The 16,856-nt window shown below is 37.9% G+C and overlaps 1 protein-coding gene across 5 annotated transcripts in view; it reads left to right on the forward strand.

Annotated features, from left to right (window-relative positions):
* DMXL2 (Dmx like 2) overlaps window positions 1-16,856 on the forward strand; it is a 139,398-nt gene that overhangs the window by 28,698 nt on the left and 93,844 nt on the right. For all 5 annotated transcript variants that reach the window (XM_070501599.1, XM_014852294.3, XM_014852312.3 and 2 more), the window contains exons 4-6: window positions 1,670-1,748; window positions 2,574-2,709; window positions 3,382-3,448. Coding sequence is in view for 4 of the 5 variants with exons in the window: in XM_014852294.3 (XP_014707780.2) it covers window positions 1,670-1,748; window positions 2,574-2,709; window positions 3,382-3,448 (282 nt within the window). In the remaining variant the exon portion in view is untranslated. The remainder of the gene's footprint in view (window positions 1-1,669; window positions 1,749-2,573; window positions 2,710-3,381; window positions 3,449-16,856) is intronic.

Below are 16,856 nucleotides of genomic sequence, written 5' to 3' on the forward strand. Positions count from 1 at the left end.
TTATATCTTGCTTAATCTTTAGAAAATCCTGTATGGTTAGAATTATTAGCCCCTTTAAAAATCACTACACATGTTGGAACTCCACCGTCACTCACAAATAGTCAAAACTGCGAATGTGAAATCTGAATGCCAAGAGTATATATTTACCAGTAATTATGTTTTTAGAAAAAGGGTATTCTTAAGTGCATTAAAACAAGTGGTTTTGATATTTTTCATTAAAACTTGCATTTGAGTATTTCTTTTTACATTTCCAAAAAAAGGTGCTAATTAAAATATTAGTCTTTTCCCTGTGGAAAATTATGAAATGGTAGTATTATGAAATGGATATTCAATTTCAGCATGCTTGAGAGTCACCCAGAGTACATATTAAAAATTCAGATTCCAGGCCCACCCCTAAAATTTCTGCTATGTAGTTGGTCCACAGGTTACACTCTGAGAGATACTAAAGGAAGACTGATAGGGATGTCGATAGTTTTAGGAATGATTTAATTGTTACTCTAAAATAGATCTGTTGAGCAGTATTTAAGGTAGGGTTGTTTGGTCGGCAGTGGTAGGATTTAAAAAATGTTTTCCCTGATTTAAAAATAGAAAATTGTTTTTGGATAATGAAATTCAGGTTTTGCAGTTATATTGTAAAATTCTGCCTCTAATTAGTCAAGAAATCTTGAATAAATTATTGTTAAATATTTTAAAAATATTGTAGAGAGAGAGGGAATTGCCCTTTATTAAATTATTGTTACTTGCCAAACAATTAATGTGTAACATGCCTAAGGTGACACAGCTTTATGCTACACTATACTTTCACAAGAGGACGTTTTATATTGATGTTCTACAAAGAAATAGCTAAACTTCCTTTTACTTACATACTGTATTTCATGGCAAAGGCCTTTGACTTTTAAACTTTAAATCTTGCTACTTTTTAGAATGAAAATACTAAGAAAAAAGTATGGAAATTATTCAAATTAATATAGGTCAGATTTGTGGATTTTGTGTATTGTATAATTCAAATATGTTGACTTTTTGGGAGGTATATCTAGTTTTATTTTAGACATTGAGTCCATGGGAGTATGATAATTTGTACTTCCTTCTAACGTGCACTTATTTTGTTTTGATAAACATTTATTGAGCATCTGTGTATGTACCAGCCAAGACAAGGCTGAAGACTCAGAGCTCATTATGGCATAATTCCTGTCCTTCGAGAGTTGCAGTTTAATAGGAGAGTCAGACTTAAACAAATAATAATTCAGTGTGACCAGTGTTACAGTGGTCGAATGTAAAAAGTGCTGTGAGTGCTGCCAGAATGTCAGGAAGGGCTTCACAGTGGAGGTGATGATTTAGCTGGATCTTGATGTAAGCGTAGGAGTTCGTAGGTGGAGAAGAGAGGAAAGGATATCCTAAGGCCAAGATTGTGTTACATTATAGACGCGAAAGGAAGCTTGAGAGAACCTGCTTTGTTTGGGTGTGGCCAGCAGCTTGATATGGTAGAATAAATAGTAAGTGGAACCATTGGAAGTTATTTTAAAAGTGGTATTTTGAAAATAATAGTGAAGTATTTACATCTTTGTTTCAGATCATAAGGTCTTAAGTTGAAAATGGTAAAATGATAGTGTTTGTGGATATTATTTTAAAACATATCTTTTTCTTTTTTCTTTCCCTCTATGTGTTTCAGCAACTCAAGTGTCAGTGGCTTAAAACCGGGCAGTTTTTTTTGAGTTCTGTGACATACAATTTAGCATGGGACCCTCAAGGTATTTAGCGATTATATTTAGAAATTTTGAAGAGTAAATACTGGTTTTAAGTGTATAATTACAATGTGCTATAGTCTCCCATAATAAGAAAATGACCAATAGTGTATTTTCTCCTTGCTAGCTAATAAGAGTGCTTTTTTCCCCCTTGGTATATACACTGCTCTGTACAGCGCTTTACTATTCTGTGCTTTTTCCCCTCTGCCTTTGAATGTTTTATTTCAAGAATTAGTGATGTTTTGTTTCCTTAATTAACATGTGCTGCACTTTACTCTTATTGTATTTATTAAGAAACAAAATGAGAAATAAAACAGGACTAATAAAAACCCTATCTTGTTTTATTTGTATTTCAGGAAATTATTGTCTTTAATTTTGAAAAATTAGAAAGTTCTAATGATAAAAGCTGTTGTCCCTTTTTACATTCATAATTAATGAGGGTAATTTTTATATTCCATGTAGAAAAACAAATTTCATTAATCTTTAGTTACGTCTTATATGCTGAGAACATTCTGTGTTGTATGTATCAGAGTTTTTTGGGTTTGTTTTATTGTTCTACTTTTGCTGTTATGTTTTGAAAAGATTTACCTGATATCCAGTAGCTCTTTTGCCAGTAAGCTTTTCTTTTTTGTTCTCAAGTCTTCCCCAAGAACTACTCTTTCTTGTCTAGTGGATTCTTAGAACTTTTAAGTGGATATACCCCAAGTGTTTTTCAGAGACAATATTGCTTATTTTTCACAGAATAGTTTAGAGACCTAAATAGAAGCCCACATGTGCATTTCTTTTCTGGATCATCGTTGCTTATTCATCAGAACATTCTTTAATTTTCAGATAACAGATTGTTGACGGCAACTGATTCTATTCAGTTGTGGGCTCCTCCAGGAGATGACATTCTGGAAGAGGAAGAAGAAATTGATAATAAAATTCCTCCCGTTTTGAATGATTGGAAGTGCATCTGGCAGTGCAAGTTAGTGTCCAACTCTGTTGTTATGTTCATTGATTAAAGAAAAAAAAGCTTCCTAAAATATGTTCCCTTTCACAATGATCCTTATTTTTTGATGGTACTGTTGCATTTAGAAGCCTATAAAGTAGACTTTTTCTAGCTAAAACCCATTATAATATCATCTTTCAATCTGTGCTACGGTTGATTATTTTTAAAAAAGACAAAAATATTTTCATATAGTAACCGCAGAACTTGGTTGACAAGGTTGACACATAGGAATTACTCATTAATGGATGAGTTATGGATGGGGAGGCGGAGAGGGAAGATGTGGTGAAAGTTGCCTGTCACTCAGGTGGAAGGATGGCTGTACCGTTAACAATGTGGACTATGTGAAGGGGACCAATTAGCCAGGGAAGATGATGAGCTCAGTTTTTAACATGTTATATTTAGGATGTTGGCGGGACATGTAGGTGGAGATATCATTTATGCATGTTAATTGCATTCTTCTTTGGATCCTGAAGTGAACTTTGGAATAGTTTTAATTAATTAATTTGTGTTTTTAGGGAGGTGAAACATTTTATTTTTAGAGGTGAAAACACTCTTGTTCTGATGATGTTATGAAAATTTTATTTTGGTCATTTATATATACAGTGTTCCAGATTTTAAAAATGCTGACTGTTTAACTTTTTTTTTTAGAACCTCAGTATCTGTACATTTGATGGAATGGTCCCCTGATGGTGAATATTTTGCCACTGCTGGAAAGGTAAAGGACCAAACAAAGCATAAACAAAAGAAGCAAAACAATTAAAAATATTCCTTGTTCATTCTTATTTTTAGTTTTCTTGTCTGTAAAACTGGGATAATCCTACTCTGGAAAGCTGGCCTGAGGAATAGTGATAGTATTTGTAAAAAGATCTGGTATGTTTCCTATAGGTGGTAGGCACTTGGGAAATAATGGCCATTATCATTATTCTTATTTGACCTTTGTAAAAAAAATTTGTTTTTTAAAGATTAACTTTTATGTTTAAAAAATAGCATATGTACATAATTTAAAAAATAAAATAGTACTACTGGATCCACAGTGAGAAGAAGCACTCCCTTTTCCCACTCTTAATTCCTGTGTCCTGCAGGTAATTATTTGTCACCTTGTATTTTGGTATTTCCTTCCATGTTCCCAAATAACTTGCTTATGCTCCCATTTCTTGATTTTTTTTTCTTTCTGTTTTATGTATCATCTCTTGCCTTCCTATCATGGAAGCTGAGAGTTCAGTTCTCTAGGCGATGTCCCCAACCTGGTCTCCACTTCTAGCACATACGCATACTCACTTCCCTTCCTCCTATCTTCCTGATGTAGGTATTTAATAATATTTGGGTAAATCAGTATATATTGTTCACGTTAAGATTGCATACAATATTCTTCATGGGATAATTAGTTTGGAGTTAATAATTACTTGGTTTTACTATTTGCTTAGTTTTCTAAGTACCTAATTCGTCCCCCAAACCTCTGACAGTCTTGGAGTCTTCTCTCAGTATAATCCCACAGACGAGGTATCCTGGAAGTGTGTGTTCTCTTTGCTCCCATCTGGCTTGGTTGCTCTCCAAGTCTAAAATAGCAGAGCTGCTGTTTGGGTATTTTACCAACCCCAGGAGAGTCTCTTTGCCTACCTCCTTTGTTAAAGTCCCTCTTTCTTAGCGTCATTTATCTTCTTCTTTCCTTGTTTTGATGGAGATGTCCTCTAGTAGGTTCCTGAGAAAAGATGAATGGAAAAAAAACATTTTCGAGGCCTTGTAAATCTGAACAGTGATTTTGTCTGCTTTTTTATGCTTTATTTGGCTGGACAGAGAATTGGGTTGAAAATAATTTTCCCTCAGAATTTTTAAAGTCATGGTTCTATTACCTTCCAGCTTCCCGTGTCGCTAGTTGAGCAGTACCATGCCATTATGGCCCCACTCCCCCCATCTCCAGCTTATAGAGGTTTTACGAATCTCCCCCTTATCCCTGGTGTTCTGAAATTTCCAGATGGTGTCGTGGGCTGGGTCAATCCTCTATACCTATTTTAGTGCGTATCTCTAAGGGATGTGGACTGGTTTTGTGCAGGCCGTTTTGTGGTCTTGTTCTGTCTGAAAATGCATGTCCTTCGGTTCAGGGAGATTATTTTGTACTATTTCTTTTGTGTTACTTTCTTCCCTTCATGTTCTCTTTTCTGTCTTTCTGGATCTCCGCTGATTCAGATGTGGGTCCTTCTATATTGATTCTCTAATTTACCTTTTTTTCCCCTCTATTTTCCATCTCTTTATTTTTCTGTTTAAATTTTGGGGGATTTTTCAGCTTTAACTTGGAAAAATTTTGTCTTGCTAATTCATTCTTAATTTTCAAGAGTTTTTTCTCTTATTCTAAAAATGTTCCTTTTTAAATTATAAAATATTGCATAAGTATCAAAGAATATATATAGAACATATGTAACATGTAATAATTGAACAAATGCACATGTACCCACTACCCAATTTGAGACAAAGAAGATAAAACTAATGGGTTCCTTATCTTCCTGCTTGCATCTCCTCCTTCCTCTCCCACTCAGCAACCAGAATCCTGAATTTTATGTTTTATTTCATTACCTTTTTTTATGGTTTCATGTGTATAAATTCCCAAATAATACAATCTTTAGTTCTTCATAGTTTTGAACATGATACCATACGGTTATTGAAATGCAGCTTCAAGTTATTAAAAAATAAATTTGCGAGAGCCATTATGTACATTATGTATTAATGCATTTACTAACAAAAAATTACATTTAAAAATCACAAGTTAAATTGTATTTAATTGTTGTATATGGAATGAAAACTTCTATATTCTACTGCAAAGCTTTTTGAGTTAATCTCTAGTTGTAGGACCCTCACCTGAACTCTTTTGTGGCTGAATAATTACTTGACACAGAGGTAGTTACTCTGTAGTTGATGATGTTATGGACAGGAAGAGTAAGAGCATGTGCAGGTTAGTAATAAACTAAGACTAACAATTTCAAAGTAATGAGGAGTGTAAAAATTGTTTTGAGATATCTGCAGCAACTGTCATGTAATATCAAAACATCTGTGATTTCTGTTAGAGATAGTCACATGTACTGGTAATACTACTTTGGTTTATTGCTTATACTCATAACTGAAATTTAGCATTTCCTTCAGTTAGCAGCTATGAAAATAGAGAAGTAATTGTTTTTTCCCACTCAAGTTCATGGTAACCCTAGGTCTTAGTTTTCTTGGTTTCTCAAGAAGCAGACGTCAAGACAAGGATTCAAGTGCAAGTAATTCACGTGGGCAGTGATCACAAAGAAATATACTTGATTTGAGGCAGGGAAGTGAAGTCACTTAATAAAGGGTATGTTATCATGCAGGTGATTAACAAGCTTAAAAGTCTGGGAAGCTCGGGGAGCCAGTGTTCCTCACAGCATCATGTCCCTCTGCCGTGTTCTTCACACACATCAGTCGTTGGTTGACGGCTAGTGAGGGCAGGGCGGTGATTCTCAGCACTTGTAAACAACTCTAGGAAACCTCAGGCAAAGAGATGTAGATGCTGTCAGTTGGAACTGATACACTGAAATGCTAAGGCCTGAGAAGGTGCAGTTGATGTATCGAAAATGTCTTTTATATCTTGAATTCTATCCACAGGCCCCTTGGGTTAGTAGCCCTCGGGCAAAGAACCTCTGGTCTAAAATCTGGGCACTTTATTTTTTGTCTTCCATATTTAGATCTAAACTCCATGTGGAATAATTTTTAGGTATGGTTTGAGGGAGAGGTCAAGTTTCATTTTTCCCATGTGGATATCCAGTTGTCCAGCACAATTTATTGAGAAGCCTCTTCTTTCTCCATTGCTGTGTATTACCACTTTTGTCATAAAATCAAATGTCCATATTTGTGTGGGTCTGTTTCTGGGTTCTTTTCTCTAGTGCATTGATCTTTCCTTCCACCAATGCCATCTGTCTTAGTTGCTGTAGCTTTTACATTGTCTTGCTATCTGCTAGAGCAAGTTCTCCTGTCTTGTTTTTCTGCCTTAAGATTGTCCTGTCTATTCTTGGCCCTTTATATTTCCATATACGTTTTAGAATAAGCTTGATAAATTTTATGAAACAAACAAACAAACCTCCTGTGATTTTGATTGGTATCGCATTGACTCTGTAGATCAGTTTGGGGAGCATTGACGTCTTTATGATTGAGTCTTTCCATCTATGAACATGACATAGCCCTTCATTTATTTTAGATCTTTTTACTTCTCTCAGGAACATTTTATAATTTTTGTGTAGAGGTCCTAAACATCTTTTGTTAGATTCATTCCTAGGTAGTTTATATTTTTGATGTTGTTATAAATGGCATCATTATATAAATTTCGTTTTCTAATTGTTACTGGTATATAGAAATGCAGTTAATTTTTGTATATTGGATTTATACCTAGCAATTTTACTAAACTCATTAATCTTAATAAGTCCTCTGTAGATCCTTTTGGATTGTCTATGTGCATAATTATATTATCTGTGAATAATGAGAGTTTTACTTCATCTTTTCTAACTCAGTTGTTGTATATCTTTTTTTACTATGGTATCTAGGACGTCTAGAACAGTGGTGAATAAAAGTGATGAGAGTAGACATCTTTTTCTTATTCCCAGTTTCAAAAGGATACTTTCACAGTGTCCCTATTAAGTATGATGTTTACTGTATGTATTCACTATAGATATTCTTTTTCAGATAAAGGAAGTTTCCTTCTTATTTGTAGTTTGCTAGAATTTTTTAAAAAATCACAAATGGTCTTGAATCTTGCAAATACTTTTTCTGCCTCTAATGAGATTATCATTTTTTTCTTTTTTACGCTTTTAGTAAGATGAAATACATGGATTTTTTTTCAAGTGTTAAATAAACCTTGTGTTTCTGAAATAATCCGAACTTGATTGTAATGTATCATCCTTACTGGATTTGGTTTGCTAATGTTTTGTTTAGGATTTATGAGATCTTTGTGTTAGAGTGAGATTTGGCAAATAATGTTTCCTTTTTCATGGTGTCCTTCACATATTTTGATATCAGTTTCATGTTGACCTCATAAAATGGGTTGGAAAGTTCCCTTTTTTCTACTCTATGAAAGAGTTTGTGCAAGATTGATGTAATTTTATTCTTAAATATTTGCTGGTAAAGCCATCTGGACCAAGTTTTCTTTGTGGGATTCAATTATTTGAATAGTTACAAGGCTAATCAGATTTTATATTTGTCTTTTATGTCCGGTTTGGTAGGTTATGTTTATCTAGAAATTTCCAGTTTTATCAAAATTTTCAAACTTATTGGCATAAAGTTGTGTAAAACATCTTTTTAATATCTGTAATACATGTGTGATGATTTCTTATTTATTTATTTATTTATTTATTTATTTGAGGAAGATTAGCCCTCAGCTAACTACTGCTAGTCCTCCTCTTTTTGCTGAGGAAGCCTGGCTCTGAGCTAACATCTGTGCCCATCTTCCTCTACTTTATATGTGGGACGCCTGCCACAGCATGGCGTGCCAAGTGGTGCCATGTCTGCACCCGGGATCCAGGACAGCGAACCCTGGCCGCCGAGAAGCGGAACGTGCGGACTTAACCGCTGCGCCACCGGGCCGGCCCCTCTTTTTCATTTTTGATGCTGGTTATTTGTGCCTTCTCTATTTTTTTCTTGATTCATCTCACTAAGGATTTATCAATAGCATGTCTTTTTAAAGAACTAATTTTGTTTTAGTCGAGCTATGTCTTGTATGTTTGCTTTCTGTTTCATTAATTCCTGTTTGGTGGTGGTTCTACTTTTTTTTCCCCCAAACTCTTTTAGATGGACATTCAGCCTTTTTTTTTGTTGTTTGTAGTGTATCTATTTCATATTAAGATTTCCCTCTAAACTTAGCTTTATCTCACAAGTTTTTTTAATTCCATAAGTTTTGATATGCATTGTTTTCATTATTATTCTGGACATAACTTTTTCAAATTTTTATTGTGACTCATTCTTTGATCCATGGGTTATCCAGAGAATGGATTAGAGTCAGGTTCAGTTATTTAGGGGGTGGGGGTAGATGTTGCAGGAGTAGTTTATTGGTGGTGACAACTTTTATTTTGTGTTATTAAGTAGAACTTACAAGTAATTTGTGGTTAGAACAATAACTACTCGGACTGTTATGACAGCAGCTACTAGTTATTGAGAGTTAAGTACCAGATCCCATGCCTTCACAAGACCTGTGGGGCAGGCAGTGCTCTCCCTGTTCTGCAGAGGAGGAAACTGCAGCTTGAGAACTTCCCGGAGCATATGGAGCTAGTCAGAAGGTAGAGCTGGGGTTTTAACCCAGATGTGTTGGATTCAAAGTACCACAATCAGCTAGCTTTATATTTCACTGAGACAATATTCATTGCAAATGCATTTGTGGGGCTTCTTTGAGGCCTGGGTTGTGTGTGCATTCTTCCAGATAAGGTTTATATAGCTTCTCCCAGGCGCCTGGGGGCAAGCTGAACTCAGACTAAATTCTTAGCTTGGAAGTTGTTGTGCCATGCCCAGTAGTGTGAGTTTGGGCCTCGCGAGGCCAGTTGTGTGGTTATAAATGCCCAGCAGAGTCTTTTTCCTCCACTCAGAGTCCAGGTACAGATGGACCCTTCCTTACCATATCCCTTTTAAGAGAAGGTTTTTTTCTCAATTTCACTCTTTGATTTAAGGGTAGTCCTTAGTTGTTTTCTTGGCATTATGCAGGTGCCTCTGATCTGACTTCTCACCTTGCAAGGACTCTATGCGTTCTCTGCATATAGCTGTTTAAAACTGAGGCTCTATGCCACTGGGTGTGGGTAGATTCCCTTTTGGCAGTCAGTCACCTGCTTCAGCATTTGTTTACCATGGCTTCTTGCCTGAGAAAATAGATGCAATCAGAAGAGAACTTTGAAAAGCTGCTACCACCTACCTGTATCTGTTCACTTCCCTTCATCTCTGCCTGTGTGTACTGCCTGCCTTTGTATTGCCATGGATGAACTGTCTGTGCTTTTGTACAAGGCCATTTCCTTCACTTGTGTCCTGCATCCCGTTTGCTCTTGCTTACTCAGGGACCTTGCTATTGCATTTGTCTCCTCTCTTCTCAATCAGTTTTCTCTTCTCCACTGGGTCATCACATTAGTATATGTTATGGACTGAATGTGTCCCCCTCAAATTCGTGTGTTGAAGCCCTAACCCCCAATGTGATGGTGTTTTGAGATGGGGCCTTTGGGAGGTAATTAGGGTTGGATGAGGTCATGGGGGTGGCCCTCATCATGGAAATAAGAAGTGCCCTTATAAGAAGAAACACCAGAGGGCTTGCTCTCTCTCTACCACATGAAGGCAGCCGTCTGCAAACCAGGAAGACAGCTCTCATGAGCACCTGACCATGCTGGTACCCTGGTCTCAGACTTTCAGCCTCCAGACCTGTGAGAAGATAGTTTCTTTGTTTAAGCCACCTGGTCTGTGGTATTTTGTTACGGCAGCCACAGCTTGCTAATAGAGCATAGCATACCAAAAGTGCTATAATTTTGCCCATTCTAAAACAGACTGACAACAGCAATAACAAAACCATCTCTTGACCTTTTCTCTCAGCGTCTGCCACATTTCCCTGCTCTCCTTATAGCACCTTGAAAGAGTTGCTTATAGTTGCTTTCTCTGAGGTTTTCTCATTTTCTGTTGTGCCCACTCATCACCGCTCCTCTAAAACTGTCATTAGCGAGTTCCTGTTGCTGGATCCTGTGGTTCCTTCTTACTTAACCTGTTAGCGTAATTTAACACAGTTGGTTACTTCCTCTGCCTTGAACGCTTTCTTCACTTTACTTTCAGGGCACAGCACACTCTCTTGATTTTCGTTTTAGCTCCCTGGCTGCCCCTTTTTAGTTGGCTGGGATCACCTTCTCTCTCCTCCTTTGAAATGTTGGAGTACCCCAGGCCTTACTTGTTGGACCTCTCCTCTGAGAGAGAGGTCCCTTGGCGACACTCACTCCCTTGATGAGCTCATCCTGTCTCATGGCTTCAGATGCACGCAGATTTGTCCCTTTTGCCTGTACCTCTACCCTCATCTCCAGGCTTATGTATATAACTAATACACATCTTCAAGTGAACTTGTCTACAGTGGAACTCCTGCTGTTCACCACACCCCCAGGCCACTCCCATGATGGCTCGACCTTCAGAATATATCCACAGTCAGCTCCCTTCCTTACCACCTCCATTGTTACAATCTGGTTGAGGTCTCCATCATTTATCACTTGTATTATTGTATTAAATTCTTAATTGCTCTCCCAACTTTTGCTGTGCCCCTGTACAATGTGTTTTCAAACCAGCAGCTGGAGTGATCTTTTTAAAATGTTAGTCAGATCATGTCACTTCTCTGTTCAAAACTGTCATAAGGTTTCCCATTTCATTCAGTAAAAGCCCAAGTCTTTATGATGGCTTTCCAGGCCCCATACTTACCAGATCCCCATCACTCCTTGGACCTTATCTCCTGTTGCTCTCATCCTTGCAGACTTGACTCCAGCCCACGTGCTCATTGTTGTTTTTTCTAAGCAGAGCTTTTGTACTTGTTTTTCCCTCTTCCTAGAAAACTCCTTCCCCCAGAGACGTGCATGGCTTTTCCCTTTAACTTCTTAAATGTCAGTGTCTCAGTGAGGCTCTCCCTAAGCAGGCCTTTTAAAATTGTGTCCTAAGGGCTGGCCTGGTGGTGTAATGGTTAAGTTTGTGCGCTCCACTTCAGCAGCCTGGGGTTTGTGGGTTCAGATCCCTGGCGTGGACCTTCACACCGCTCATCAAGCCATGCTGTGCCGGCGTCCCACGTGAAATAGAGGAAGACTGGCCCAGATGTTAGCTCAGTGACAATCTTCCTCAAGCAAAAAGAGGAAAATTGGCAACAGATGTTAGCTCAGGGCCACTCTTCTTCACCCCCCCCAAATAAAAAGGAAATTGCACCCTACCTCCCACTGTACTTTCTATTTCCTTTGCCTGCCTTAATTTTAGTCCTAATATTTATCACAAGGAGTCTGTATTAGTTTTCTGTTGTTGCATACCGAATTACCACAAACTTAGCAGCTTACAGCCACACATTTATTATCTCAGCTTCTGTGGGTTAGGTGTGTGGGCATGGCTTAGCTGAGTACTCTGATCAGGGACCCTAAAGGCTGCAATAAAGGCGTCAGCTGGGCTGAATTCTTACCTGGAGACTTGACTAGGGCAGAATCATCTTCCACGGTCATTCAGGTTGTTGGCAGAATTTATTTCTCTGTAGCTGTATGACTGAGGGCTTGGCCTTTTGCTGGCTGTTGGCTGGAGGGCTCCCTCAGGCCCTAGAGGCTGCTTGCTGTTCCTTGCCATGTGGGCTTCCTCTCCCTCTCCCTTTCATTCTCCTTTTCCCTCTGCCTCTCTCTCCCTCTTCTTCTTTCCCCTTCTCCTCCCCCTTACAAATAATAGAGCTCCTTAAACAATTCAGCAAGGCAGAAAGTAAGGAGCCAAAGAAAAACAGGAGAAAATAAATGAAAATAATCAATTAGACAAAAAAATTAAATAAACTAGATTTTAAAAACAGACGCTGAAAATTTTGATAAGCCCGTTCAATCACCTACAAATAAAAAAAACCCTAATATCTATTTAATATTTTTGGGTAGATTGTAGAGATGGAAGAAGAACTTTCCATAATATCTGAAAAGCAAGGTTAACAAAGGGAAAACTGTTATCAGAGTCACAGGAAAAATAGTTTGAAAAATAATGTGATTCTTGCCTTTCATCTCTCACACTAGGCAGTCACCTTTAAAGCCTTGGTCTTTATTAAATTTTATTTATTTTTTATTTTTCATTCTCCTGAAAGCCCCCCAGTGCATAGTTGTATATTTTCGTTGTGGGTCCTTCTGGTTGTGCTATGTGGGATGCTGCCTCAGCATGGCTTAGATGAATGGTGCTAGGTCCACGCCCAGGATCTGAACTGGCGAACTATGGGCCACCAAAGCAGAGTGCGTGAATTTAACCACTTGGCCATGGAGCTGGCCCCTAAAGCCTTGGTCTTTAAAAACTAGCATGCCATTACTCCTAAAACTTGACCATGAAAAAACCTGCCATACCCACAGATTTGTTCTTTTTGTTGCTCATATTTCTTAGGGTTACCTTATACTCATGGATGGTTAGTAAAGTTAGTCATTCCTTTGATTTACAAGTCCATAGTTGGGGAAGCCATGATGATGTGATAGAGGACCAATTCAGAGCGATTGGAGAGCTGCTCTGGATTCATGCTGGAACACAGCGTCATAGTCTTCCTGTTAGTCACTGCTCTGACATCAGCTTAGAGATTGTTGTGCATGCTATGCGTCACTTGAAGCTGTTTTCCTTCTACCCTCCTTCAAACAACATTCATGGCACTCTGATTATGGGTAGGTATTGTATACACTTAAGTTTTCCTTAAAAACGTGTACTTTGACACATCTATTGTCTGATGTACTTTTTTTTTTTTTGAGGACGATTAGCCCTGAGCTAACATCTGCCACCAATCCTCCTCTTTTTGCTGAGGAAGACTGGCCTTGAGCTAACAGCCATGCCTGTCTTCCTCTATTTTATGTGTGGGACACCTGCCACAGCATGGCTTGATAAGCAGAGTGTAGGTCCGTGCCTGGGATCCATACCCGTGAACCCTGGGCCGCCGAAGTGGACTGTGCGAACTTAACTGCTATGCCGCCAGGCAGGCCCCTGTCTAATGTACTTTTTATCATAGTTCTGGTCAAAGGAAATGTGTTTCAGAATTCTAGCGATCTATACTTGTAAGGCATATGAGAATCTATTGTAGTTGTATTCACATCATGATAGACTCTCATATATATACACACACACACACATATGTATGTGTATACATATATGTATATAAAATTTGTCTCTCTGTATTTGATAGTGCATTTTCGAGGAAGAACAGTCTTTACATGTTTAGCAAATATTTTTTGAATACCACCGTATGTCCCGAACTGTTCTTTGTGCTGGCAGTCTTGAGATGAAGGTGACACACAAGGCTCCTGTCTTCATGGAACTGAACTTGTAGTGAGAAAAGACAGGAAAACATCATGTGTTAATAATGCTGTCCAGAGAATTAAGGCAGGAGGAGGTACCAATGTGACTTGGTGTCTGTCAGAGTGGGTGATCTTTAGAGAGGCTTTTCTGGGGAAATAACTTTAAATTGGGAACTGAATAATATGAAGGAGACATCTTTGTGATATTTAGAGGAAAGAGTATTTTTGGCCAAGGGAGCAGCAAGTGCAAATGCTCTGAGATAGGAATTAGCAGGGCTTGTTAAAGGACAACGGAAAGCTAGAGTGTGGTGTCTAGATCAAAGTTTGAGGTGCATCCAGGTTAAGGTGTCAAATAGGGTAAGAGTGTCAGGAGTTTCCTGGTGAGGTCAGGGTTAGAGATATGGAGTTTGAATATATTAGCCAAAAGATGGTGTTTAAAGTTATGGGGCTGGTGAAATTAGGGAGAAGATGTTCGGTAGAGAAGAGAATGGGGCTCAGATGAAATCTCAAAATCCTCGAACTTCTTAAATGGAAGAAAAAGATGGGGAGAAGCCAGTAAAGGATGCTGAGAAGGAGTGGCCACTAAGACAAGGAAGACCAGGAGAATCTGACATTGGAGAAGTCAGAAGGAAAAAAAATTCACGAAGAAGGGAATAGTTAATTATGTCAAATGACTTGTAACACACAGGGAGAACAATTTAGATGTGTGTAGAAAAGATAGGCCTACCTGTTTGTGCATAAATTAAAGTATACGCTTAAATGCTTTTAGAATCATAAGATCCTAGGGATCTTTGAGATCACAGAAAGAAGCTGAGGTCTTTAGGGGTAAAGTCCACTTCCCTGCCTCTCCACTGCATCTACCCAAGTTAGCATTTTCTTGCCTCTGGACCCTTGCTGTAGTCTCTTAACTGGATGTCCAGAACCATCTAATCCTGTCTTCTCCCAGTGGCCAGGGTCACCTGAACTACCACTCTCCTGCTTGTAACCCTTTTGTGCCTCCTACTGCTCGTAAGGCGAAGACCACAGCCCTTACCGTGGTCTGTGAGGCTCTGCTGTGTGATCTGGCACTTCTCTACCTCTCTGCTCATTCCCACTTGAGTGCCTCCCACACTATGGCCTTTCATAGCCTTGAATCTGCTGAACTCTTTCCCGCCCTCAGGCCCTTGTATGCACTCTTCTTTCTGTAGGGCACGCTCATCCCCAACTGTTCTTTGACTGGCCATCTTCTATGTATCTTTCAACTCTCAGTTTAAATATCACTTTTTTAAAGGAGACCTCTGACCTCTCAGATGAGGTCAAATCTCCCAGTTAAATTCTCTCAAAGTATGCTTCTTCTTTATAACACTTATCATAGTTATAATTAAAATAATAATTTCTATGCTTATTTACTGTTGTCTTGCCTTCTAGAGTATAAGCTCTGTGCAATTAAGAAATATAGTTTATTGTCTCTCTCTCTTCCCCTGCCTAAGCTGTATCCCCAGCAGTTCAGGTAGTGCCTGCATTCAGTACACGTTTGTTGTTTGAATGGATCATGTGACCATTCTATCGTGTACGGGCAGTTGATAGCACATCATTATCCATCTGTATGTCATAGACCAATTTTGTTTTTAAGTCTGAAATGGTCTGAAAGCCATTGCATTTGCTCAGAGCAGAGTGAAATTTGGCTCTTTAATAAATCTGTATCTGGGCATGATCAAATGTAATATAATAATTTGTTCTTATGCAATATATTGAAATACACATCATGGGGTTGAATTAAGAATAGTACATTGATAGAAATTACAGGATGCCTACTACTCCCTAAATGAGACAAAGGAACTGTTAAAAAAGTTAACAAAATATTGTTTATTTTCTAGATTCTTCTCTTTCTACAGTTGATTTCCCTCATAGATTCTTAATGTTTCTGATTATCTCCCTTTGCTTACCCAGAGTGTGATGTTTGCCTCCGCTGTCTGTCACAACTGGCAGAACTTTGAGACTATTTCAGGATATATGGTCTTTTGACAGGATCACTTGGTACTTTAAAACTGTTAATGCCTCATATAAGATGATCAGTATTCATTGTCTGAACATCTTCTGAATATTTGAACTCATCCCTCATGCGTCTGAATGAATGTACCATAATTTAACTTAACCAGACAACTGTTAGTGAATATCAGTAGTTCTAATTTTTTTTGTGTTCTATTAAAAATGAACATCCTTGAGATGAATACATGGACAAAGAGAACAGATTAGTGGTTACCAGAGGAGAAGGGGGTTGGGGGATGGGTATAAGGTGTAAAGGGGCACATATGTATGGTGACTGATGAATAACAATGTACAACTGAAATTCCACAATGTTATAAACTATTATGACCTCCAGAAAAAAATTTTCCCTCAAAAAAAAATCTTTGTACATAAATCTTGTCATGTTATTTCCTTTTTATAATTAACTTTATTGAAGTATAATTAAAATGTATATTTTAAGTCTATAGTTCAGTGGGTCTTGACAGATTTATAGACTCATGTAATCACCACCCCCATCAAGTTATAGGACATTTCCATCATCTCAGAAGGTTTCCTTTTACCTCTTCCCACTTAGCCCTCATTCCCATCCCTGGTTCCAGATAATAGCTGCTCTGCTGTCTATCACTACTGATTTGATTTGTGTTCCTTAGAGTTTCATATAAATGGAATTATATAGTATATACTCTTTTGTGTCTGGCTTCTTGCACTTAGCTTAATGTTTTTGAGATTCACCCATGTTGTCTGTTCTTTTTGTTGCTGAGTTGTATTCTGTTATATGGATATATCACAATTTGTTGATCCATTCACCTGTTGATGGACATTTGGATTGTTTGGAGTTTTAGTCTAAAATGAACCTAAATGAATGTAACTATTCATCTGCAAGTCTTTGTGTAGGCACTTGTTTTCACTTCTTGTGGGTAAAACTACCTAGCAGTGGAATTGGTAGGTCATCTGGTTCTTTATAAAAAAATGTCAAAGCCTTTCCAAACTTGTACCATTTTGCATGCCCACCAGCAATTGAATAGTTTCAGTTTCTCCACTTTCTTGCCTACGTTTGGTATTGTCAGCCTTTTTAATATTAACCATTCTTATAGTCACATAGTGGTGTCTTATTGTGATTTTAATATGCATTTC

Source organism: Equus asinus, chromosome 2, assembly GCF_041296235.1.
Source record: "Equus asinus isolate D_3611 breed Donkey chromosome 2, EquAss-T2T_v2, whole genome shotgun sequence".
Lineage (NCBI taxonomy): Eukaryota > Metazoa > Chordata > Mammalia > Perissodactyla > Equidae > Equus > Equus asinus.